The 26,398-nt window shown below is 40.7% G+C and overlaps 1 protein-coding gene across 6 annotated transcripts in view; it reads left to right on the top strand.

Moving 5' to 3' along the window:
- The window catches only part of sars2 (seryl-tRNA synthetase 2, mitochondrial), a 59,246-nt gene that overhangs the window by 26,377 nt on the left and 6,471 nt on the right, over positions 1–26,398 (top strand). For 5 of the 6 annotated variants that reach the window (XR_007195803.1, XR_007195804.1, XM_048263989.1 and 2 more), the window contains exons 3-13: positions 1,319–1,348; positions 1,459–1,599; positions 3,976–4,030; positions 4,843–4,906; positions 6,155–6,260; positions 9,187–9,234; positions 10,615–10,723; positions 10,872–10,917; positions 11,003–11,090; positions 11,175–11,287; positions 11,383–11,476. Coding sequence is in view for 4 of the 6 variants with exons in the window: in XM_048263989.1 (XP_048119946.1) it covers positions 1,319–1,348; positions 1,459–1,599; positions 3,976–4,030; positions 4,843–4,906; positions 6,155–6,260; positions 9,187–9,234; positions 10,615–10,723; positions 10,872–10,917; positions 11,003–11,090; positions 11,175–11,287; positions 11,383–11,476 (894 nt within the window). In the remaining 2 variants the exon portion in view is untranslated. The remainder of the gene's footprint in view (positions 1–1,318; positions 1,349–1,458; positions 1,600–3,975; positions 4,031–4,842; positions 4,907–6,154; positions 6,261–9,186; positions 9,235–10,614; positions 10,724–10,871; positions 10,918–11,002; positions 11,091–11,174; positions 11,288–11,382; positions 11,477–26,398) is intronic. The other variant, XM_048263991.1, reaches the window with a different exon arrangement.

Genomic DNA, 26,398 nt, shown 5'->3' with positions numbered 1-26,398 from the left:
AAAACGGTCGAGCAAACACATTGTTCAAGAGACTATCAAACCACATTACAAAGACCAAGTTCACCCAAGGGTAGGCTACTTACAATTTCAACAGCAACAAAGCCAAGTCGGCGTCCGTTTTGCAGTCGTCTTCGAAACTACAATCTGACTACATTTTCGAGGCGCGATTGGATACTTCCGTTGAGTTACATCTTGATTTACCCGGACCAGCTCCAAGTTGCATATTCGTTTTTTCCGTGGAGAAGCGATAGGGGGGGACGAAGCACCCACCAAACGACCCAGAAAGTTGTAGAACCATCAGAACGACCCCGCATAATTAAGGTCATTTTTGCTAAAATTGTTGCATAGTGCTTCTTTAATGGAGATCTGATTGGAATGAAAGCTGGCTGAATGAAAGCTAGCCTAAATTTCAGCGCGGGTATTGCGCATCATTTATTTAAGTCCCGCAACTCTAGCCCTCATAATGCGAGAAATTCCCGCACACATTTTACAGCGCTGTCTGATAACGTTAATCTAATAATGGAGCGTGAATGCGGGACTATTGACTGGACAGACCAACTTCTGACTTCAATTGAATGTAGCCCCATGCAGAGACACACACATGCTCAGGACCATGAGGGGTACCTCTCTCCCTCTTTTTCTCTCTTTCTCTCTCTCTCTCTCAGCAGGATTTGTCACCGGTGAAGTCAAATTATGCTAGGTGCTTCTACATCAACTGCTAACCGACAGGAAAGGAAAACAAAAGTTTAGCGATCAGGAATTTGCAAACACAGAAGCATGACATAGCCTAGAGTGGCCATGAGACGCGAGAGAACATGGATGTGTTCTCCATTTGAGGAATGTTATAATCGATTGCGGACATGAACAGACAGACACGGAGCGCATAGTAGGCCTACTTTCACTTCCTAGAAGAGTTCACATTAATTACGTGAAATATTACCAAATTTATCAGGACATGAGTTGTCACAACACTAAACATCAGAAATCATGTAAGTGAGGACTATGTTAAGTGTTGTTCTCATTGACGCCTGTAATAAGGAAAATGCTTAACATCGAGGACTTTGTTCTTAATCGATTTCAGTTTGTAAAAAGTATGCCCCCCCTCCAAACTGTATTAATCCCCCCTATGGGAAGCATTGAAGGGGGGAATTTCCCCCCCATTTTGAAAAATGAATTTTTAGCCCTGGAAATGAGCTCGGCATGATTTTATTTGAGTAAGCACCGTTGATACATGTGGCTCCTCATCATGAATAATCACATCACCTGCAGGTATTTGCAGACAACATTGAACATTTTAAAGTGTGTGTTTTTTTTTTAGGAACAGCATGACAAGACAACTCTGTCTGATGTAAGTACTGTTAATGAGAACATTTTGTTATCTTGTGATTACAACTACAAATATGTGTAGCAGTAAACTGAGGAAAGACACCTCTGGACACTGGTTATATTTGTTTTCAGTCAGTGGCGTATAGGAGAGCACGAGAAGAAGGACGGAACGTGAGAGTGACACTCAGTCAGCTGTTGCTGCAGGAGACTGAGCTGGAGGAGATTCACTACCGGCAGGCCCTGAGGCTGCCCAACCGGACCCATCCAGACGTGGTAAGCGCATGCTCATTACATTTTTTAAACATTTACTCATTTAGCTGACACTTTTATCCAAAGCGACTTACAAAAAAAGGAAACAATCAAGGTAAAGTGCGACAAAGACTGGTTAATGCAGAAATAAGTACTACTCACATAGAATCAAGTGACCGTTCTAGAAGGGGGATAGTCGAGAGGTAAGCGTTAGATTTAGCATATCCAGTTGTTGGTAGTGCTAGGAGAGGAGGTACTCTCTGAAAAGCTGGGTCTTCAGGAGTATTTTGAAGGTAGAGAGAGACGCTCCTGCTCTGGTAGGGTAGTGCTTTCCACCTAAATGGAACAGCAGAAAAGCAAAGTTTGTTCATTAGAGGAACGCAACAGTCAGAAAGTAACATATGCCTGTATAAGGGCATTTAAATAAGTGGGTGCAAAACCGGAAACTACTGTGATTTGAATTTAATGTGGTGGCTACAGTGGAGCTCCCTGAGAAGTTGGGTAACCGGTGCCCTTTTGGGTTGATGGAAGACAAGACGCCGCATTCTGGATCATCTGAAAGGGTTTCACTGTGCAGGCTGAGAGGCCCGTGAGGAGGGTGTTAAAATAATCGATTCACAAGATTACCATGGCTTGTATCAGGAGTTGGGTAGCATATTGACAACATATCCATGCACACCATATTCCGGTTTTATTCAGAATAATGGCAATACTCGGATTGCGCATGATTCATATAAGCACCCTATTCCAGATGCCATAACCCGAATAGGTCATATTTGGAATACTAAAAACTGGAATAACACCCCCTTTCGGAATATTAAATACGATCTGCGCATGTTTGTGCAAGGAAGTTTGGTAGCTTGCTTTGATGCCCTGACACTTTGCAAACATAGCAAAAAATGTGGCATAAAGTTTGCACTTCTAAAGTGAAGACGAGGTCGATTTATGTATTAAAACCTGAAAGTTTAAGTGTCACGATGGATTTTATTAATGGGTGAAAGTATCATAGACCTAATGCTCAAAGAAGCAGGTTTTGCACGTACTGCTGACAGATGAAGAATCAGTGAAAAGCCCTCAATCAAAGCGGCCGATTATAAGACTGAAATGCAAAAAAATAGTGACTGTAATCTGACCAAATTTACTTACAGTGGGGGAAATAAGTAATAAGGGAAATCAGTTTTTTTCAGTATACTTCCAGTGAGTTTATTTGCATGAAATTTTCACCAGACATAGTATTAACTTACGTAATCTACACATAAAAAAAACCCAACCATTATTGCCCATAAGTAGAGTTATGAGTAAAAAAGTGGAATGGCACAGGAAAAAAGTATTGAACATGCTAAGAAAAAGCAGTACACAAGGCAAGGAATAGCAAGGAACGCGCTGGAATCTATAAGTAGTTAGAGAGTAATTATCCCTCATATCTGTGCAAATGAATATAAGCTGGGTTAGTACATGATGGGCTATAAAAAGGTTTTTCTTAAAACTTATTTTCCCTGCTGTAAGTCAAACTCTTATTAAATTAAGTCAAATGATTTTACAAGAAAGCACTACGTAAGTCTCTTTATACTGAAAACAATACCAACTAGATTTTTTGAGCTTGATATAAGATTAAAAATACTTCAATATTCAAAATTCACTTCACTTATTAGATAAGCAGTTTTTGCAGTGTATATTACATTTGTCCAACACATACAGACATGTATGCATGACATTACAGATGACCGTATCTAACAAGTTCACACTTTGCATACACTGCAAAAAATAAAATCTAGGCATCAACATCAGATCGTCCAAAAAATGTAACATTTGAATGCCATACTGTGTCGGGGGGCTAGAGCTGTATCTATGCACTTTGAAAATGTTTGGGGAATTGAGAACCCAAATGTCAAGTCAAGTCACTTTTATTTATATAGCGCATTTTTCTATGTACAGAGCACTCCACATACAACACACAGGACAAAAAATGCCGGACGGAGCAGTGTAGTCACCAGCGTACCCGTGACACCAAGACATACAACAAACAAATGAACAAATAATAAAAAAAAAAAAAAAAAATACATTTAAAAGGAAAATGTCATGTTAAATTAGTCCAATTGGTTGCGTCTAACACCATGTCCTAACTAGATGCGATGCGAGCAAACATTAGCGATAAAATTAGTTTAATTCCATTGTTTTGAATTGGAGTGTCCTGACCGCAAGCGATGCGAGCAATGCACACGAGCAAAGCAACGCAACGTTTTGAGAGAACTTTTGTTGGCTGTGTAGTTGTAGAGCTAGCCTCACCAGTTAGGAGTTGGTAGAACTATCTTCCTTGAACTGTTATGTCCAGAAACGTCTTATGTTAGGAGAATCTATCTTGCAGTATACTTGTGTTTCTATGTGTGTTTTGGCCTTTAGCCAGTTGGGGATGAGAGCCAAGCAAGGATGGTGGAGCTTGTTGGCCAAAAGCCAGGTAAGATCCCTCAGCAAACCTTAAAGTGGTAGAGTTCAGAGGTAACCTGCCTTACTAAACATGGTACTGTCGATTTGGCATCAAAGAATCTGAAAATGAACTGTGCCAGTTTATTAGCTTCATCATTGCATCCTTTTTTTAAAGTATATTTTTGGGGCTTCATGCCTTTATTTGGACATGAAGTGGGAGAGAGGGATGGGGATGAGATTGGGAAATGACCGCAGGACAGATTTGAACCTAGGTCCCCGTGGGCACTTGGGCCCATATTAAAATGTAAAATTTTCTGAAGAAATTCTAGTTTTTGGGACCTGCTTGAACACGAATACCATGGTAAGGGGTGCCCTCACAGTGAGATGCTTTTATTGTCTCTTTCGAGGCGTCTTGCTAATATTTCTATTATAAGAAAATATCAGTTCGAAATTGGTTGTGTGTGGAATCACAATGAGACATTATTGTTAGCTAAATTGGTAATTGGTTCCTGGCATAGCATAACATTGTTTCCAAAGAGTATCAAGGCGAAACTCAAATGTATTTTCCATAGCAACAAATGTGGCCGCCATTTTGGACTAAAAAAAACACTCAACTGAATGATGCTGGTCCCAGTTAGAAAGTGCCTTAGGGAATTAAAAACAACATTCTTTCTACACATTCTCATATCCTTAATGCCTCAACTGAACTTACCTATGTTGAATACAACCCAAATTCTGAAAAAGTTGTGATGCTTTGTAAAGTATGAATAAAAAAAATGCTATGATAAGCAAATCATGTCAACCCTATATTGTCATGCATATTTGTTGTGGCTTTCTGTTTAGAATTTGATTTTAAAGTCAGAGGTCATCTAGAGGTTGGCGAGTCTTTGGGCATCATCAGGCAAAGGTAAAAAAAATCTTCTATAATTTGCAGTTTATCTCACCACCACCATGCTCAATATAATATTGTTTTAGTTTAATCTGATGACATATCAATGATTAACTGTCTCAATGTCAAAAATATATTGCTTTGCTTTGCACATGCAATTTTTATTTGCATTAAAAAATGTCAGCATTTTAGCAACTCTTGGCTTTAGATGCATGTTAGTATTATCTGATGCTGCTTGTAATCAACAGTAGAAGTGCTTTTTGTTGTTCAACTGATACGGTAACTGAGTAAATGTGGGTAGTTTCACAAACAGGATAAGCACTTGACATTACTTGCAAATCTATACCTCAAAATATAGAATGGTGTTTGATCATTTTGTATGGGCTGCTAAACAGCTGATGAGCGATACTCACAATTTCTTGTGAAATAAATGTGTTTTTTGTTATCATCATTTAATTAACAATGCATGTCAAAGCAAGCACAGATATGTCCAGTTCTATATTAGTTTTCACAGAAATGCATGCACATGTGATCTATTTTGACTTTGACTGAAAATAGTCATTTTTGCCGTAGATTTGTGCGGTGCAGATACTGTGTGACAGGAGCATACTTTCACTGTGTGACGGGAGCATACTTTGATACGCAGATATGCTTGGCCGCATTACCATACATACAGTAATAGCCGTATCAGCAGAAGTATACTCGGGCCTTAAAGACTTGTGTCTGGAAAGTTAATTCACTGATTACATCGAGCGGGAGAGAGACAAGGGGTGGGATTGGGAAACAAGCATGGGTTGGACTCGAACCTGGGTCGCAATGGGCACTCAGACCCATGTGTGGCCGCCCAGATGTATTTTAAGCCTTGTAATGTGATTTTATCTGTGATGATGATGATGATGATGATGACGACGACGACTAAGTATATATACTCTTTTGATCCCGTGAGAGAAATTTGGTCTCTGCATTTATCCCAATCCGTGAATTAGTGAAACACACACAGTGAGGTGAAGCACACACTGACCCGGAGCAGTGAGCTGCCTGCTACAGCGGCGCTCGGGGAGCAGTGAGGGGTTAGGTGCCTTGCTCAAGGGCACTTCAGCCTTGGATGTGGGCATGGGAGAGCAGTGCTCAACCACTTCCCCCGCCCACATTTTTCCTACTGGTCGGGGAACCAGGAACCCTTCGGTTACAAGCCCGAGGCCTTACCATTAGGCCATGGCTTCCCCAATAACAAATGACTATAAGATGACCTCTTGGTTTTCTCAGACGTCTAGCCCATGTGTCAGGACACAGGTCATACTACCTTAGAGGAGCAGGGGCCAGGCTCCAGACAGCCCTGCAGAATTTTGTGCTGGACCTGCTGCAGCGCCGTGTAAGTGGCTGCCAAACCAGGACACTCCTGCACACACACACACACACACCTTGTTCTTCCCCATGATTACTATTATAATTAAAACTATGTGTTTGTTGTTTTAGATTAGTGATTAAAGGGGTGATGGAATGAATGAACAGAGCATTTGACCTTGTTCTGTGGTGTTCACACAGAAGGTATGCAGCTTAGGTCAGTCCAATAAATGCTCAGATGTTCTTTCACAAGCCGAGTGGAGAATAAAACAGTGTCCGTTTTGGCAGATTTAGCACCCCCTTATGGTTTTCCGGACCTCCACATGAATAATTAATTACCTTGCAGCCAATGACTGCTCACTTCAGAGGGAGGGAGTAGCGAACTAGCCCTCTGTTGTGTTTGAACGTCAACAGGAAGTGACGTTGCCCAACATCGCTTAGAGCACCTTTAAATGTTTCTGACTGTCAAGTAAGAGCCTACGTATTCTGTACTGGCATTTCTCGCTTCACAAAAGTTTCACAAAATCCAAGCATTTAAAAGCCAAACATATGATGTATCTGCGAATATGGCCGTGTTTGACCATCTAGCCTACCGAAGTCATCTAACTTCCGTTGAAGGAACTGCGTAAAGCTGGAAGTGGGCTGGTGTGTATGTAAATTTCGGGGCGTTACAAAGGTACAGACCAGAGCCAAATAAGGTGCAGCCACTGAGATTTCCATACAAAGGAGGTGACTATAAGATTTTGAGGTTCCCTCTATGTTTATATTACATACCAAACTGCCGTTATTCAACTATGCCAAGGTAAACTCAGTTTTGCATTCTATCACCCCTTTAAATTAGTGAGCACACAGAGCATATTGGTTGTAAAGTCATTACAATTTTTAAATGTTAAAGCAACACCAAAGTTTTTTTTTTATACCTTAAAATAATGTTTCCAAAATCGTTTCAGTGGTTCATCAACTCGTAACAGGGGGAACGGCAATTCTGCATTCACTTCGCGGCCCTCTATCAGCTATAACCGCACTATGTAAGTTTGCCAGATCGGGTAGCGGATCTGTAGTTCGATGGAATGAGACATAAGAAACTACAAATTTGACTTGCATCTGATGTCGCAATACATCGTACTTTTATAAGTCATGCAAAATATTCTACCTTGTCTGTGGACATCGTTATTTGCAAAGCCGGTGCTGGATAAACAAATAGCGTGCGTGCGACAGAGGTAAAGTGTTGCTTTAACATCAGGGGCCCTATCATGACAGTCTAAAGCGCATCAAAAGTCACTCGTCAAAAGCTTATTAAAATTTAGTAGGATGTCCAGTCCACATTGGGAGTGTTTTCGTTATCAAATGTCGAGCGCTTTTTCTCAGCTTTTAAACTATGTTAATCGCTAGTTGTTATGGAAAACGGTTCGCGAGAAAAGTAACTTTAATTTAATCATATTACATTCTGCGCCCGTCTCCCTACCCATTCATCTCGGTGGAATACTTCACGAACTTTCCCTTAACACATGACAAACCATATATCAGAATAAACAGCAGACCTTACCGAACACAAAGGTGTAAAGCATTCCCCTGTTCAGTTAGCCATTCCAGAGTAATCCGGTTTTAAACTTGCAGCAATGTCTATAGCCTATGCATGTCTCCAACTTTGGGGTTTAGGTTTCACAATGTGTTTAAATTGTTCAATAGGCTACATGATTTTATAACAGGCTAAATAAAAAATAAATGTTACAAATATCGCCTAGATATCTGTAAACATTACAATCAGAGGATATACATATAGATACATATAGGACAGACGCTCATGAGTTCATGCTTTGTTTTATCGCTGGATTTTAGGATAGCCTATTATGGCAACCGATTGCATACCGAGCTACAGTCAACACTAGCAGGCGTTAAATGACTGGAGACTTTGTGAATTTAAAGATTGTCATAATGTGCTGTCTCTGCTATTGCTGCTTTTGATCAGGCAGATTTGCAAGATTTGTCAGATTTGTGGGCTGGACATGATGTAACATCATCAAAATGCCCGCCCAGATTCCCCTTTCTGCCTTAACGCATTCACACTGGTGCCGGAACGAATTTTCTCGGCAAAATGTCTAGGGTGCTTGGTAGTAAATTTGGTGAGACACTTCGTCCCACCGTTCTGCCTCGGTCTATGTGAAAAGGACAGGCGTTCCGCGAATCTGGTACATAATTTTGCGGGGATTTTGGCAGTGTGTAAGGGCCTATTGGCAAAGTGAAACTAACTTCACCATGGTGTCAGTCAACGACAAGACCGTTATAGGCAGTAAGTTACTTTCACTATTGACTGACAATGAGTTACCATCAAAAACATAGGCTGGAAAAAGCAGCACTTACCCTAATATTTTTCGAATGACTGAATAAAACAACGTTTATCCTGCAGAGGAGTTGCTTATATCTCGTGATGGTGCGTCTTCAGCTCTGCTCTCGCCTAATCACTTTTAACCATCATTACCAATTTGCATATGCATTGTGAGATGTATTTCGTAATATCTTTATTCTAATTTTGTTTTCTATTGTAGCCTAATCGGGTAATTTCTAATGTTTTGCATGGATGTGCGCTTTTGCGCATTCATGGAGGATAGAAGGATGGTGCGTTGTGCACCCGCCAATATGACTGTATGACAATGCGCTCTTGAAATAACATAAAAGACTTTCCATAGACTTCTGACCAGGCGGAATGCGTTTTAGGTGGTGTACAATAGCGATTTTTAAACAATGCGCCACTCTCTAAGTTGTTAATTGCCACACCCCTGGGCGCATTGTTTAAAAAATAAACGTACAAAATAAGAAAATAAACTTTACGCCGGGTGGAAAACGAGTTTTACGCCATGCGCCAGGGTGCAAGATAGGGCCCCAAATGTTCTGACTTGATTCAAGGGAATTGAATTATTACAATTAACTTAAACTTTTGTCTGCACACGTTTTAGGGCTTCATCGCTATGACTGTGCCTGACTTACTGAAAGGAGCAGTGTTTGTAAGTATGGTCAAAGTAACTCATTAATCCACTGACAACAGGTGATTCGTTTTTGTTTGAGTTCAACATGGTTATGGCCCTGGGGATGAAGCTGTTTCTGAGTCTGTAGGGCCTAAATTTCAGCACAGGATTGCAGGTGCATAATTTATTTGTTTCCCGCAACTATAGCCATCATAATGCGAGAAATTCCCACACACATTTTACAGCGCTGTCTGATAACATTAATCTAATAATGGAGCAGCATGAATGGTGCGGGACTATTGAACACGGAGCGCATAGTAGACCTACTTTCACTTTCTAGAGTGTACATTCATTATGTGAAAGATGTTGTATAGCAAAACAGCGATCAAATATTCCCAAATCATGACATGTTGTCACAAACACTTACTCCCATTAGAAAATCAAAACCGAAATCACGTGAGTGACTATGTTAAGTGTTGTTGTCATTGACGCCTGTAATAAGGAAAATGTGCAAAGGAACACGCCACCCAATGTCAGTAGTAATATATATTCTTACCTTAACTTTCACGAGTTGAGTCATACCTCTCCCGTGTCGGTATGTGCACTCAAACGCTCTGATGCGCGGCGCGAATGTGTTAGCATGTTGCTATGCTAGCGGGCTCAGACGTAGCCATAGAGGGAGGAAGATGGCAGTAATCAAAAACATCCACGTTTTCCCTACTTAAATACAGTTGCACGAGTAGTTGATAAAAATGTGTAAGGTCACACAACATGAAACGTGGCGTTTTTCCAAGCGAATAAACAGGAGAACTACACTTTTAAACTTTTAGAATATTTACATTACATTTATTAATTTAGCAAACACTTTTATCCAAAGCGACTTACATATATCAATTATATTACAAGGGCACTCGCCAATAGACAGATAGAGATAGATAGATACTTTATTCATCCCGAGGGAAATTTTAGGCATCCAGTAGCAACACACATATATCTCGCATACATAAACATCACTCACAGAAATGTAACAATTTGTGAAGTGATTACAAAGGTATGGACTGACCATATGATGCAATGGCCATTATAAGGTGCTATGGTAGAGTGTGTGCAGTGGTGGTAGTGCAAAAGTGAACATTACAATAGCTTTGCTTATTATTAAATATTAACTATGACTATGAAAAGACAAGAATGTAAACATAATAGAATTGCTTGACAAACAAGAAAGAAATAACATCCTTTAAGAACAATATATAACAGGGAATAACTTATAAGATGTAGATGTTATGACCATAGTTCAGATTGTGTAGGATGGCTAATATAGCCTATAAGATCTTGATGCCTGTATATCTTGCTGATTTTAAGAAAATCTAAAGTACATGTATTGAAGTGTTTTAAAGATGCTACTACTCCTCTCTCCAGGAGGGCTGTGGCATACACCCTTATTCTCACCACTCTCAGGTCTACTCCCTCGACCAATTCCGCTTTCCTGACCTCAACCTGGCCGGCACAGGAGAAGTAGGCATTGCAGGTATTACCTCCGTCTTTTTACACAGTCAGTGGCAGTTCAGACTAGGCACCCAGGATGGCAGTGACATGTTGGTCCTCTATGCCTCAGTCACACTTTCTCTGCTCTGTTCTCTTTCACTATTTAAAGATAATTTGATTTTGATTATCAGGCTACTTCATGGATCATGCAGTAAATTGGAAGGACCTCCCGGTCAGGTAAAAACCACTGGTGTTGTGAAGACAGATATTCACCAAAGCCAGAGTTATTCAGCCACTTAATCAGAATTGGATCTTATTGCAGAACTGTGTGCAGTAGCACGTGTTATCGGGCAGAGACTGACACTGGCAGAGAGACCTGGGGCCTCTACAGAGTTCATCACTTTAACAAGGTGAAGGAGATGATGCACTTCACAGAGCATTAATGTGTGCACAGAGCATGTCACAGGTGTAAATAATAAGCAAGATATGTGCAGGTGGAGATGTTTGGGGTGACTGCTGATGAGTCTGGAGAGGAGAGTGACCAGATGCTCCAGGAGTTTGTATCCCTCCAGAAAGAAATATTTTCATCCCTTGAGCTCCACTTTAGGTTATCTTACTTTATTAACTCCATTTTTCATTTTTCGTGTGTGTGAACTTAAAGGACAACATGCAAACCTTTTGTGTCTATTGTTGGTCTTGCAGAGTCCTTGATATGCCCACTCAGGAGCTGGGTCCCCCAGCCTACAGGAAATATGACATAGAGGCCTGGATGCCAGGACGAGGCAGCTTTGGAGAGGTCTATATGTCAATCTGTGGACTTTTTGCCTTTTGAATAATCAGGGGTACAATCAGTTATATAGTTCTCAAGTATCCTAGCAGCAGTAGTAAGTAGTTCTCAAGTACCCTAGCAACAATCTAGCAATGACTACCAAAGTGTCATCCAATCAACTGCCATAGTAACATAACCTTAGCAACCAGCATTATTTAGCCTAGCAGCCACCATATCTACCCTAGCAAAACACTACCAACCACTACCATAATGTCAACCACCTTAGCAACCGACATGATTATCCTAGCAACCAGCATAGTAACCACTATGATTACCTTAGCAGCACCCTAGCAACTATCTCTGTTTTTTGCATTTGTATGCACTGGTAATTCCTTGGAATTGAATTTCTAGTTCCTGAAACCAAATTTGTACGTATATTTTAGCTCAAACCATTTAACGTACAAACTTCGTTCAAGTGCGCAGGTCTCCCAAACCATACTTGTGGTATTTAACGCACAAATGTGTGCATGCAAGCACACAACACACACACACACACACATATTAATACACACACGCATACGCACGCACACACACACACACACACATATTAATACACACACGCATACGCACGCACGCGCACACACACGCATGTACACACACACACACACACAAGTACGCACAGACGCATACACGTACTCGTACGCACAGACACATACACGCACGCACGCACGCACACATACAAACAAACACACACAAACACACCTATATGCATGCCCGCCCGCATGCACACACACACACACACACACACATAAACGCACCCACACGCACTCACACATAAAATCACACACACATGCAGGCAAGCAGGAACACACAGAAGCACACATGTACAAAAAAAAAACAAACACAAGCTATGCACACACTCATTTACATACACAGAAGTAGGGGATGGAGTAGGAGACAAAATGACGAGCATGATTTATTTTTGTGTAGAGAATGTGCTGGACTGGGTGGCGGTCATATTTTGTACCACTCTGTGGTATATCTAGTATTTAAACAACGTCTACCATCATGCACACTATTGTGAAACTCATATCCTGCTTCATCTTAACGTTACAGCCAGCATAAATGCTATTAAATTGTATCAGTCTAATTCAGGCTGCACGAGCCTGCAAAAATGACCAGTGAAGATTTCACCAGTTTGAAAAACATAAAAGCCTGTGTAATCGTTCTGCCTAGTCAATTAACTCACTCTTCAAAATGGCCGCTAACAGCCAATCAAATTTCAGCAGTCATATGTTCCAGTGTAAATTGCTGATCTTAATGAAACTTCATAGGCTTATTCATTCTGGCACATCAAAGCTATATACTAAGTATGAAATAGTGTTAATTTCGTCAGACGAGACAAGAGGAAATATGTTCGTCAACGACCTTTTTTTTCCATGACTAAGACGAGACGATGACGAGACGGCAGTAATGTCCTGAAACACTGACTAAGACTATCTTAAGATGCATTATTGTTGACGAAAAAAGACGAGACTAAAATGTTTTGCATGAAATAAAAACTAAGATAAAATCTCCCTTCATGTTCGTCTACAAAATGAGAAGACAGAATATCTAGCTGTTATGTTTTCAAAATATTCCGAATGAGTTCATACGCAACAGCTTTCCTGTAGGCTAGTCTACGTGCTGCTGCTGCAACCCTGTGGCTGCAACACCTAAACTACATGGAACAAGAACACTAGAGATTTCTGCCAGAGTTAGCAAGCTAACTACCTAAGCTTTATGCCACAATGCTACATACCCAGAAGTTGAAGCTTCTCTCATACAAATTAACATCCCCCAGAATGTCCATACGAAAATGTTCAGCATGTAATGTCAACTATTCATCTAGTTAGACTGATGATGCAAAGTTTGCTAGCAAGTAAGCTAATATGGAAAGTTCGCTAGCAGGTTAGCTATGGCTAAGATGGAGAGTCTGTTTGGGGAATGTGTTGTGTTTGGGCGCATATCGCCATCTAGCGAGGCGGAGTAAAACATTAATACAACAGTGTTTCTCAAACTTTTTCAGTTTCAGGACCACTTAACTAACCCTAGCTAAAAAAAAAAATAGACATCTTACATAGACAGTGTTGCAGAACTGTTTGGATTTACATACAAGTTATATTGCAAACAACTCATCTATATTATATTTTACCACGTCTGCTCGCGGACCACTTGGGATAGCTTGCAGACCACCAGTGATCCCCGGACCACACTTTGAGAAACACTGGTCTACGAATATGACAGTGGTCCAGTCAAATCTTTTACTGTCTATGGTCAAATCCCAGCCAAGCTATAACTGTAGCTTGACTTACCTGTGCATGTAAACATACTGACTGACAAAAAATCAGAATGAGTAATTATAACAGACGAGTAGCCCTGTGGACACACAATATTGTTGGAAAATTGAGATGTGTGAAACACTATTTGACTCAAATGGTAATCAGAAATAATTTGTTATAAAAAAAGACTAAAATGTGTTGACTAAAACTGACTAAGATACCTTTAGTTTTCTTTTTGACTAAAACTACACTAAAATGACGAGACTTTTAGTCGACTAAAACTTGACTAACAAAAATGATATTTGAATGACTAAATATGACAAAGACTAAAAAGGACATTTCGTCACAAGACTAAGACTAAGACTAAATTAAAAATAGGTGATAAAATTAACACTAGTGTGAAAACAAATTGGGCAAAAGGAGGTGCCACATGAAGCATTGAAATTGCGCCTCAGCAGTGTTTAGCTCATATTATATATCATATATCATACACCTCTGATTTAACTCATATTTCAGCAACAGCATGGGTCACACACTAATCAAACTCAAATCAAATTCTCCTAACTTCCAATTGTAATTTTCTGTAACTAATGGTAAATTAACTGCATATTTATACTGCTATTCCACTCCTCCAAGCACTCAAAGCATTTTACAATTTCATTACCTCACATTCACCCATTCACACACACACACATTCATACTCCACTTGCTGCCCAACTATCACTTCTAAATCCACCATTTGTAGCAACTGCTACAGTGGCTGCAACTGCTACAATCCTGTCGCCACCTATGGCTATGTTTTAGATCAGCATTCAATACTGCTGGTCCATAATAATAATAACAATAATAACCTTTATTTGTATAGCACCTTTCATACAAAGAATGCAGCTCAAAGTGCTTTACATTTGGAACATATAACACAATAATACAGAATAATAATAATAATAATAATAATAATAATAATACAATTAAAAGCAAAGCCTTTTCACTGTGAAAGTCAGAGTATGCATGGTGGTGCTTTCTTGTCAGATAATTTGCAACATGTCAATAGAATCATGGAACTGTGGGCTGACAGAAAAAGAAAAGTTATGTGACTAGGGGATACTGTATACTCTCATTGTCAGCAATCATCATCAACAACATTTAGGCATTACTAAATTGATTGCTAAATTCAACAGAAGAGAGCTGAGCATTTAATTTAGTCAGAATGCAGTATTTAATTTAATGACAATCATTGCTATTCAATTTTGCTAATCAATGCTATTATTCTTCTGGTTAAAAAAAATATATCGCCTACATATTGATGATGTATAGGCCCGTCAAGTTTGCTGTTCACTACTCCATTCAAACTCTAGTGTAATGAAAAAAGACAAACTAGTAGGACAAATAGTCTGATGATAGTTTAACTGAATTTAAGTTTTATATTGTGCACGCACAGCATGAGATGCCACTGGACCACTGAGGGCGCGCCGGCGTCCTGGCAGTCGGCAGTCAAAACGCATTTTTAATTTATTCATTATAGGGGATTTCAATAGGATATGTTATTTCCTTGATATCCATGCCAAAGATAAAAAAAAAAATGGAAAATTTATGCTAATATGATTTTGGTATTGGTGCTGCTGCACACAAACTCGTCATTCTCAAAACATGAAACTTCACCTCATACAGAGAACATAAAATAACCTAGGGAGCTGATTTGACAAAACAAGTCCAAGAGGAATCGAAATGTGGGATCTGAAATTATTTGAGAACACTTTCCTCAATGTGACTGAACATTTCAAATAGGAGGTTGAGGGAAAACTGGGCTGTTTTAATGACCGTGTTGGCAGCAGAGCCAAGATCACAGCACAGTTGCAATGCATCTGCGCTAACACATAGCCGTGTCCAGCTCAGACTGGAAATCTGCTTTTTGCACGCTATCAAAATGAAGCCATTCTTATGGCTAAGCCGTACGAACTCTGTGAGGTGTCCCTGATGATCTTGGGAAGGTCACAACCAGTGATGTTGGAGGCTTTGGTGACAACTCTCTCTAATTTCCTCTTGGTGCGACTGTCAGAGCTCTCATACCAGACGGTGATTGAGGATGAGATGATGCTTTCAATGATGGCTTTGTAGAAGAGCACCAAAAGGGTTTTGTTGACATGAAACTTTTTCAGTTGTCTCTTTTATAATAAAGTCTCTTTTTTTAAATCCTTTTTGATAAGGTGGGTGGTGGTCAAATTATGGCTGAAATGTGAGCCAAGAAATTTAAAGGAGTCCGTCAAGGTTAGGCTGTTCACATATAATAGATGGGGCTTTGGTGTAAGGCCACCTTCTCATGTCCACAACCATTTCTTTGGTTTTTGAGGCGTTAAGATGAAGCTTGTTTTCTTTTTTTTTTTTTTTTTTTGGCCCACCACCACCCCCCCTCTTCGGAGGACAACTTTATTTTTATTTAAGTAACATATTTTTCAAGTGCAAATACAATTGTCCTACCTCAACCATTTATGTGACCCTGGAATCGTATCATATAGCACCACGTGAATTGAAACATAAAACACATGAAACGCAATAAGGTAACGTAGACAAGTGAGACCGATAGACAGACAAACGGACATACAGACAGACAGACACACACGCAGACACGCAGACAGACAGTGGGATAGGACGATGACAGAGCTGACAGGATGGGACTCAGTTCTTTGTAATTGAATAGAAAGGTCTGTGAGTGGTCATGGTAAAGGGCTTTGGTAACATGCTATGTTTGGGTATTGCTAGTGTGTGTCTATATGTAAAGTGGCGAATGTAGGGGGGGAAGGAGGAAATAAGGTTAAATAAAATAAATAAATAAATAAATTAAGTTTAATCAATCAATTGATTAATTAATCAACTAATTAATTCAATCAAGCAAATAAACAGATAGATAAAGACCGAGAAGGGGGCAAGGAAAGGGGGAGCTTGGGGTTATGGTTTTGTTGAATAAAAAAATGATAGAAAGGGAGACCAGGTGTTTTCAAAGGCTGATATTTGCTTCTGTCTATGTGCATGATGTTTTTCTATTGTAATATATTCTGTGATTAAGTTTTTCCAGTGATTGATATGGCATGATTTCTTTGATTTCCAGTTTTGGAGGACTACTTTCTTAGCGACAGAGAGATGAGCAAGGGTTTTTTTAAGTGTTGCGTAATGTGGATTTCAGAAATGTCATTAAGAAGACAGAGTGTTGGAGATGATGGAATTCTGGAGTCCAGGATGTTAGATAGTGCCTCCGTGATTGTGACCCAAAAAGAGTGGATAGGTTTACAGAGCCACATGGCGTGCAGATAGTCGTCTGTGCTACCTAAAGTGCATTGTGAACAAATATCTGTGGTGGTTAAGCCCATTTTAAACATTTTACTTTGAGTGATGTGAGATCTATGAATGACTTTATACTGTATAAGCTGTACATTTGTGTTAGTGGTCATGGAAAATGTGTTATTGCAGATTTGTTCCCAATAATCAGGGTTGGGAGAGAACGCCAAGTCATTTTCCCACTTAGTTATTGGGAGTGTTATTGTTGTTTTTAGGTTTGTGATCAGTGTATATAGCTGGGAGGTTAATTTTTTGAAGTTATTCATTTTCATAATTTTTTCTACAAGTTCAGATGGTTGTAATGTGTTGTTGGTGAGGCTTGTTTTATCTTTAATTTTAAGTTTAAGCTGTTGATATTGAAGGAATTGTTCTCTCCCAACCCCTTATTTCTGTGTCAGTGTATCAAATGACATGAATTGGTGGTTGTCAAACATGTGGTGAAGATGTGAGATTCCTTTTTGTGCCCATGTGGAGAAGTGGAAAGGTTTATTCTGTAATGTGAACACTGGATTGTGCCAGAGTGGGGTGTACCTGTTTAGTGCTAGTGATGATTTTGTGATTTGGTTTGTTTTCCAGCAGGCTTGAATTGATGGTAATGCGTTGGCAGAAGTTGGATTTTTTGATCGATTCTGAGTAGAAGGGGAGGTCTGCTATTCTGATATCTGTACATTGGTTTTGTTCTAGTTCAAGCCATGGGTAATTGTTATTTTGTATGTTGATCCAATTAACTAGGTATTGTAACTGATTTGCCAGGAAGTAGTGATGGAAGTTTGGTGCCTCAAGGCTGCCATGTGATTTTTTTATTTTGCAGTGTTGAGAGTGATATTGTTTTTTTCCCCTTTCAAATAGAATTGCGTTGTTAATGAATTGAGAGTTTTGAACCAATTGTCTGTGGTAGTAGTAGTGGGGATCATGGAGAAGAGGTAGTTAATCTGAGGGAGAATTTTCATTTTGACGGCGGCTATTCTTCTGATGAGTGTGAGTGGGTGTTTTGACCAGCGTCTGAAATCGTCTTCAGTTTTCCTGAGGAGAGGAGTATAGTTGAGGCTAAAAAGCTCTGACAGCCTGGGGGACACATGAATCCCTAGGTATTTGATGTTGCCAGTTTGAAAGTGGGGGGAAGTATCCTGAGCTCCAGAATCCCATGCATTATCGGAAAGGGGCAGTACGATTGATTTGTTCCAGTTGATGGTGTAATGTGAAACACTAGAGAATCTATTGATGATATTGAAAGTTTCTTTAAGTGACACCTGTGGGTTCTGTATATAAAGTAAGAGGTCATCTGCATATAAACTGATTTTGTGTTGTACGTTTGCTGCCTGAATTCCTTTGATTATGTGGTTTTGTCGTATTGCGGCTGCAAGGGCAATGAAGATGGCAAAGAGGAAAGGCGAGAGTGGGCAACCCTGTCTGGTGCAGTGTGAAACTCTGTGAAGTGATTCCGTTAGTGGTGATTGTGGCCCTTGGTGATGTGTATAATGTTTTAATCCAATGGATGAACGATTCTCCGAAGCCAAACCTGTGGAGAGTGTTGAATAAAAATGACCAATTTACCTTATCAAAAGCTTTTTCTGCATCAAGTGAAATGATCATGGTTTTCTGTTGTGATTCTTGTGATATATTGATTAGGTTGAACAGTCTGCGGAGGTTATCTGTGGCGTGTCTATTTTTAATGAAGTCTGTCTGATCTGGATGAATGAGTATGGGAGTGACTGTTTCTATTCTGGTGGCTAGTGCTTTGGTGATCATTTTCAAGTCAGTGTTCAGTAGTGAGAGAGGTCGGTAGCTAGAGGGCTGAGATGGATCTTTGTTTGGTTTTAACAATAAGGTCATAGCTGCTGTATTCATGTATGTGGGTATGGTGGAAGAGGATTTAATTTCTACTTTAATTTAATTTAGTTACTCTGTTGAATAGTGGTCCTAATAGGTCCCAAAAGTTTCTGTAGAATTCGGCTGGGAGTCCATCTGGCCCGGGTGATTTGTTGCTAGGAATTTTATTGAGTGCTTCGGTGAGTTCATTGAGGCTAAGAGGTGCGTCTAGAGTGTTGGTTTGTTCTTAAGTTAATTTGGGTAAAGTCACATTGTCTAGAAAGGTGTCTATTTCCAGTTGTGTTGGTTGGTGGGAGAGGGAATAGAGGTTGGTGTAAAAGTTCCGAAAAATGTTGATTCATTTATCATTACCTCATTATAGCAGGAGACTTAAACACTGTCATTAATCCCACAATTGACCGCTCAAGCACCTCTGGCAACTCAAGAACTTGGCATTCCACTAACACAATAAAACCAATATATGGAGGACTATGGCCTTAGCGACAGTTGGAGGTATATAAGTATATATACTTTTTTGATCCCGTGAGGGAAATTTGGTCTCTGCATTGAACCCAATCGGTGAATTAGTGAAACACAAACAGCACACAGTGAACACACAGTGAGATGAAGCACACACTAATCCCGGCGCAGTGAGCTGCCTGCTACAATGGCATTTCGGGGAGCAGTGAGGGGTTAGGTGCCTTGCTCAAGGGCACTTCAGCCGCGGCCCACTGGTCGGGGCTCGAACCGGCAACCCTCCGGTTACAAGTCCAGAGTGCTAACCAGTGGGCCACGGCTGCCCCGTAGTCAGCAACCCACTAATACCCAAGATATCAGATAACACAATCCACTCAATAGTAATTAGCGATTATGCCCCCGTTTCCCTCTCTATAAATACTCAGACATATACCAAAACTTCAACCACATGGCGATTCAACACATCACTGTTAGAAGACCCTGACTTTACTACCCTTATAAGGCGAGAGTGGGCATTCTTTCTGGAGATGAACGACTCTCCGGACTCCTCTCCTTCACTGCTATGGGAAACTGGGAAAGCCGTAATCAGAGGCAAAATCATTTCATACTCCTCATATAAGCAAAAACATCAACAGCAATTGGAAAACACATTGGAACAAAACATCAAACATTTAACAAATGAAATATCCCACCACCCCAGTGAACCAAAACAAAAAGAAATATAGCTGCAAGCAGCAATGCGGGGCCAAGCAGTGCGCTATAGCAGGAATGGAGTTGCCATGGCATGAGCAAGCACTCACAACAAGTTTGATTGCAATTGGATAAAGAATGGCTGAGAAATAAGCTCATTTACTTTGTTATAATGCCCCTAGAGGCGCAAATTACACCAATGTCCTTGTGTGTTCTCAGAATCAGCTACCGTGTCCCTGGACTTCATACACCAAAGAGTTGCTGAGATGTGAGCTCAATTTGTCTATTACAGCACCCCTAGAGGCCAAATGAGACCACTTTTCTTTGCATGTCCTCACAATCAGGTACTTTGTCTCTGTATTAAGTTTGGACTTCATACATCAAAGTGTTGCTGAGATACAAGCTCACTTCCTGTATTGCTGCGCCCTCTATAGAGGCCAAATGATACCAATTTCCTAGGGCGTCATCATAATCAGGTAACATGTCCTTATACCAAGTTTGGACTTTGTACATCAAAGCGTTGCTGAGATACAAGCTCACTTCCTGTATTGCAGCGCCCCCCTATAGAGGCCAAATGATGCCAATTTCCTGCGTCCTCACAATCAGATACCAAGTCCCTGTACCAAGTTTGGACTTCATACATTAAAGCGTAGCCGAGATGTTAGCCCACTTCATGTTAGGCGGCATTGTCGCCATGTGTGATTGGCTGTCACAGGCCAATAAACTTGAAATTAAAAAATCTGACGAGTATCGTTTTTGCGGCTCGGTCTGAAGATCTCCGCCAAGTTCTGTGAAAATCGGATGAAATTTTTAACCGCTGAAACTTTTCGTAGTTTGGACTAAATCCAATATGGCAGAGGTCCAATATGGCGGAACGTGATGGGATAAGGGTCGATGAACTCGGGATGGTCCAAGGATTCAGACGCTACCTAAATTGTGAAAATCAGACAAAAGAGTAAATTATCACTCGCATGAACGCATGTCCAGCATTGAACTGGTGGTGGCACTAGAGTGTTCAATGTATATGCATAAAAATTGCTGTGAGTGATTGGGACAGTGTCCTGACTAATGGTATCGAAGTTTTGTTATGTTCACTTTCAGGCGTCCACGGAGATGTTAGTCCACTTCCTGTTTGTCGGCTTCATCACCATATTTGATTGGCTGTCACGGGCAAACAAAAATGAAATTGAAAAATCTGACAAGTATCGTTTGTGTGGCTCGGGCAGAAGATCATCTCCGCCAAGTTCCGTGAAAATCTGATGAAATTTGTGAACGCTGAAACTTTTTGTAGAGTTTAGACTAAATCCAATATGGCGGAGGTCCAATATGGCGGAAAGTGACTTAATAGGAGTCATTGAACTTAGGTCGGTCCAGGGATTCCAACAGTGCCTGATTTGTGAAAATCAGATGCACCGTTCAATGGTCACATGCGTTAATGCAATCCAGTTTTGACCCATTGGTGGCGCTAGAGTGTTGGGCATAGAGTTCTGTAAATTGGTGAGAGTGATCATGGGACAGTGCTGAATCAGTCTGCCGAATTTCATAACTTTAGACCCAGCGGTTCAATTTTCGGCCAGATTTTGACCTGTTGGTGGCGCTAGACGGCTGGGTTTAGGGGTCCGTAAATGAGCGTGAGTGGTCAGTGGAGTGTTCCGAAACTTTCTGCCAAATTTCTGCACTTTTTAGCCAGGCGTTCTATGGGCTGCCATAGACTCCAATGGCGGATGTGTAATAATAATAAAAATAGCTGCAAGCAGCAATGTGGGGGCCAAGCAGTTGAGCAGGAGTTGTCATGGCAACCCAATGTTGCTACATTATACACACACCCAATTAACCCCCCCGTCCCAAACACACACATACACAGATAAACTTCCTCCACCACACACCCCGATGGCTCCCCACAGACACGCACACCTCAAACATCACCAAATGTATTGTGCGTCCTCAGGCTGTAGTCACTAGTCCACATATCAAGTTTGGTGTTAATACAAGAAAGTGTTGATAATTATAGCGCCCCTAGTGATCAAAGGTCACTAAATATATTGTGCATCTTCAGGATGTGTTCCCGAGTCTATGTACCAAGTTTGGTGTCGATACGAGAAAGTTTTGCTAATTATAGCGCCCCTAGTGGTCAAAGGTCACTAAATGTATTGTCCTTATTCAGGATGTGGTCCCGAGTCCAGGTACCAAGTTTGGTGTCGATACGAGAAAGTGTTGCAAATCATAGCACCCCTAGTGGTCAAAGGTCGCTAAAATTATTGTATGTCCTCAGGATGTGCTCCCGAGTCAATGAGCCAAGTTTGGTTTCGATACGTGAAAGCATTGCAGAAATATGAGCCCACTTCCTGTGATTATAGCGCCACATAGTGGTCAAAATTTACCACATTTCTTGAGTGTCCTCCTGATTGGGTCCTGAGCCCATATACCTAGTTTGGTTTTGATATGTGAAAGCATTGCTGAGATATCACTTCACTTCCTGTTGTTGGTTTGTCAACTTGATTGGTTGTCACGGGCGACAGGGGTCATATATGGCTCCGAAGAGCAATACATTTATGAGTCATGTCTGACGATCATCTACGTCAAGTTTCATGAAAATCGGATAAACTTTGCGACCTGTGAAAACTTTTAGGTGTTTTTGATTAAATCCAATATGGCAGTCAGATCAATTACGTTGACGCCACAAATTCACATCTGTCGGACTTAGGACCTTCCACAGTATTAACAGAAACCACTGGTAAGTTTTAATTCCAAACACATCACCCGTTACAGGCTAAAACCTAATTTTGGTAATTATAGCGCCACCTATAGGTCAAAAGTCATCAAATTTATTGAGCCTCCTCCTTATTGGGTCCTGAGACCCTGTACTGAGTTTGGTGTTGATACGCGAAAGCCTTGCTGAGATCACTTCACTTCCTGTTTGGCGGCTTTGCCGCCAAACGTGATTGGTCGTCACAGGCAACCGGTTTTGTATATGTCTCCAAAAAGCAATGCGTTTATGAGTCAAGGTCTGACGATCATCTACGTCAAGTTTCATGAAAATCGGAGAAACTTTGTGACCTTTGATGCCTTTTAAATGTTTTTGGTGAAATCCAATATGGAGGTCGTTTTAATTATGTTGACGTCACATGTTGGCATGTGTTGGCCTAAGGACCTCTCAAGGTATTAACAGAAATCACTAATATGCTTTGATTCCAAACACATGACCCGTTACAGGCTAAAACGTAATTTTGGTAATTATAGCGCCACCTATAGGTCAAAAGTCATCACATTTATTGAGCCTCCTCCTAATTGGGTCCTGAGACCCTGTACTGAGTTTGGTGTTGATACGCGAAAGCCTTGCTGAGATCACTTCACTTCCTGTTTGGCGGCTTCGCTGCCAAACTTGATTGGTCGTGACGGGCGACGGGTTTTGAAAATGGCTACTAAAAGCAATGCATTTATGAGCCATGGTCTGAAGATCATCTGCGTCAAGTTTCGTGAAAATCGGACAAACTTTGCCAACTTTGATGTCTTTTAGGTGTTTTTGATTAAATCCAATATGGCAGCCTGATCAATTACGTTTACCTCATAAATTCACATCTGCGTTGAGTTCGGTCTCATCCAAGGATTCCAAATATACCTTAATGTTCAAAATGTGGTGTACCGTTCAAACGTTATGTGCATAGATGTAATAAAAAAATTTAAATGTTGGTGGCGCTAGAGCACTCAAAGTGCAGACTTGAAACTTTGATAAATTAAAGATATGACTGAACCGAATCAATGTGCCGAATATCCCAACTTTTTACTGTATGGTTTAATGGCAAATTAGCGTTTTGTTATAATAATAATAAGAAGAAGAAGAATACGTAGAATCACTATGGGTTGCCTCGCAGCTTCGCTGCTTGGCCCCCAATATTAGGAAAAGCTAGTAACTCAATGGGTGCCTTCGCAGCTTCGCCGCTTGGCCCCCAATTAAAAAAAACTCAGAACACAACTTGACGATATCATACAGAAAAAAACACAATTCCAAATGCAACAACTGAAATATAATGGTTTTCAATACAGCAATAAAGTAAACAGTAAATATTTAGCAAATCTACTCCAACACAAAAAAGAGAAATCAATCATCCCATCCATTTTGGACTCTGCAGGAAACATTAATCAAGACCCACAGGATATGAAGCGTGTTTTCAGTACACCAGTCCGTAGCCCATTTCACCTCCTTGTGGTACTGGGATTTATCATTGTCACTAATGAGGCCGATGATGGTGGTGTCATCTGTATACTTTGACAGAGTGATGGTGAGATCCCATGTCATTAGTGTACATGGAGAACAGAAGAGGAGATAACACACAGCCTTATGGCGCTCCAGTGTTGAGGGTCAGAGGGCATGATGTTGTAATGTTAACCTTGACTGATTGAATTCTATTCCTCAGGAAGTCCAGTATCCAGTGACACAGAGCAGAGTTGATGTTCATGGCTTGTAACCTAGAGAAGAGGATGAGTGGACCATTGGTGTTAAAGGCTGAGCTAAAGTCAATAAACATCATGTGTGCAGGTGTTGCAGTATAGAGTGAACTCCTAGGTTGATGGCATCTTCCACAGATCTGTTAGACTGGTAAGCAAACTGGTAGGGATCCATCAGCGGTGATACTGTGGTTTGCAGATGGCAGAGTACCACACGTTCAAACACCTTCATAGCCACTGAAGTGAGGGCAACGGGCCCGTAAGTCATTAAGCCCAGTTATTTTTGTTGTCTTCGGGACCGCAGTGATGGTAGAAGCCTTAAAACACTGTGGAACTACACACTGCTGCAGAGAGGTGCTGAAAATGTCAGTGAAGGCAGGTGCAGGTTGATCTGTCTAAAAACAGCTGGGGAAAGCTGATCTGGTCCTGCTGCTTTCCCTGCCTTTTGTCTTTTAAAAAGTTTGCGCACACTTTTTTATTTATTTATTTTTTTAAGTATATTTTTTGGGCTTTTATGCCTTTTAATGCAACAGGATAGTGAAGAGTGACAGGAAGTGAGTGGGAGAGAGAGTCAGGGTGGGATCCGGAAAGGACCACGGGGCGGAAATCGAACCCGGGTCGCCGGCGTACGGTGCAGGTGCCCCAGCCAGTTGCACCACGGCTGGGGCCAACACCTCTGCCTCCTGGATGACTTATACTTTTATATTTATAGTTTAGCTTTTCTGATAGCAGAACGAAGTTTATACTTGGCAGTCTTATACTCCTCCTTGTCTCTTCTGTTCTCTTAAATGTAGAACTTTTTTCCTGCAGAGTGCAGCAACCTCTTCTGTGAACTAGGGTTTACCATTGCCATATAAGCACTTCATTTAGTGCTCTCCCCAATCCCAGACGTTCACATTGCATGTTTGTTTGTAATGCATGCAACCGCGAGATACGCTTGTCATAGGCGCCGATACCGTGGGTGCTCCGTCTCTCGGGCACCCACTGAAAACATCGAGCACCCTCGTGTGCCAGCTTACAGTCTAAATTTACATTCATTTAAAATCAAACATCGCAGTTTATGTTAAATTCAGCATCTGTCATAATATGATTGGATATGTTGCTGTCAATTCCCTACTTCATATACTAACCACCAATGAGAGTTGCTTTTGCGGGATTGAATCCAGTTTAATGCTAGTTTTCAAAACATATATTTTTTACATGTATTTGGTCCGAGTGGCTGTAATGTGCAAGGAAACCAGTAGGTGGAGAAACCAGAAGGCACACAACACCGGAACGATTTTAAGGCTATTTCGCATAGGCTACTCAATGGTGCCATTTCACACGCATTATAGCGACCCCCACTCACCGGGGTTAGGTGGAAGATGTTAATAGATGATTGGCGTAGCCTACAGTGGACTAGGGCTGTCAAAATTGCTCAAAAATGACGTTTGAATATCCCCTCTAAAATAAACACATGTATTCGAATATATTGGAATATCTAGGGTATATTATTTGCGCATTATGTCAGTGACGCGCATCATGTCATCTGTTTTTAACTTTTTGTATGGTTATTGCTTGACAGGGGGGATCCCAAGCAGCTTTCAGCCATAAGGCATTTCCTAATTCACCCGACACTGATATTCAAAATGTTGAAACTATTTCAGCATCAGACATTTGAGTGACTCAATGAAACAAAGTGACACAATGAAAGAAAGTAGCTTTGGCAATTAGAATCAAAACATACACATCAGAGGACTAATGTTCTATGGGCACATCATGTTTGTAATGGCAGTAATAATAACAGTAGTAATGATGACGACAACAACAATAATAACTAGAAAATGTAATTCTGAGGAATTACCAGTGCTTATTACACGGCTCTTCACAATGCAAG

The sequence above is a fragment of the Alosa alosa genome, chromosome 15 (assembly GCF_017589495.1).
Source record: "Alosa alosa isolate M-15738 ecotype Scorff River chromosome 15, AALO_Geno_1.1, whole genome shotgun sequence".
NCBI classification, from domain to species: domain Eukaryota; kingdom Metazoa; phylum Chordata; class Actinopteri; order Clupeiformes; family Clupeidae; genus Alosa; species Alosa alosa.
This window is presented reverse-complemented; position numbering and strand designations above follow the sequence as displayed.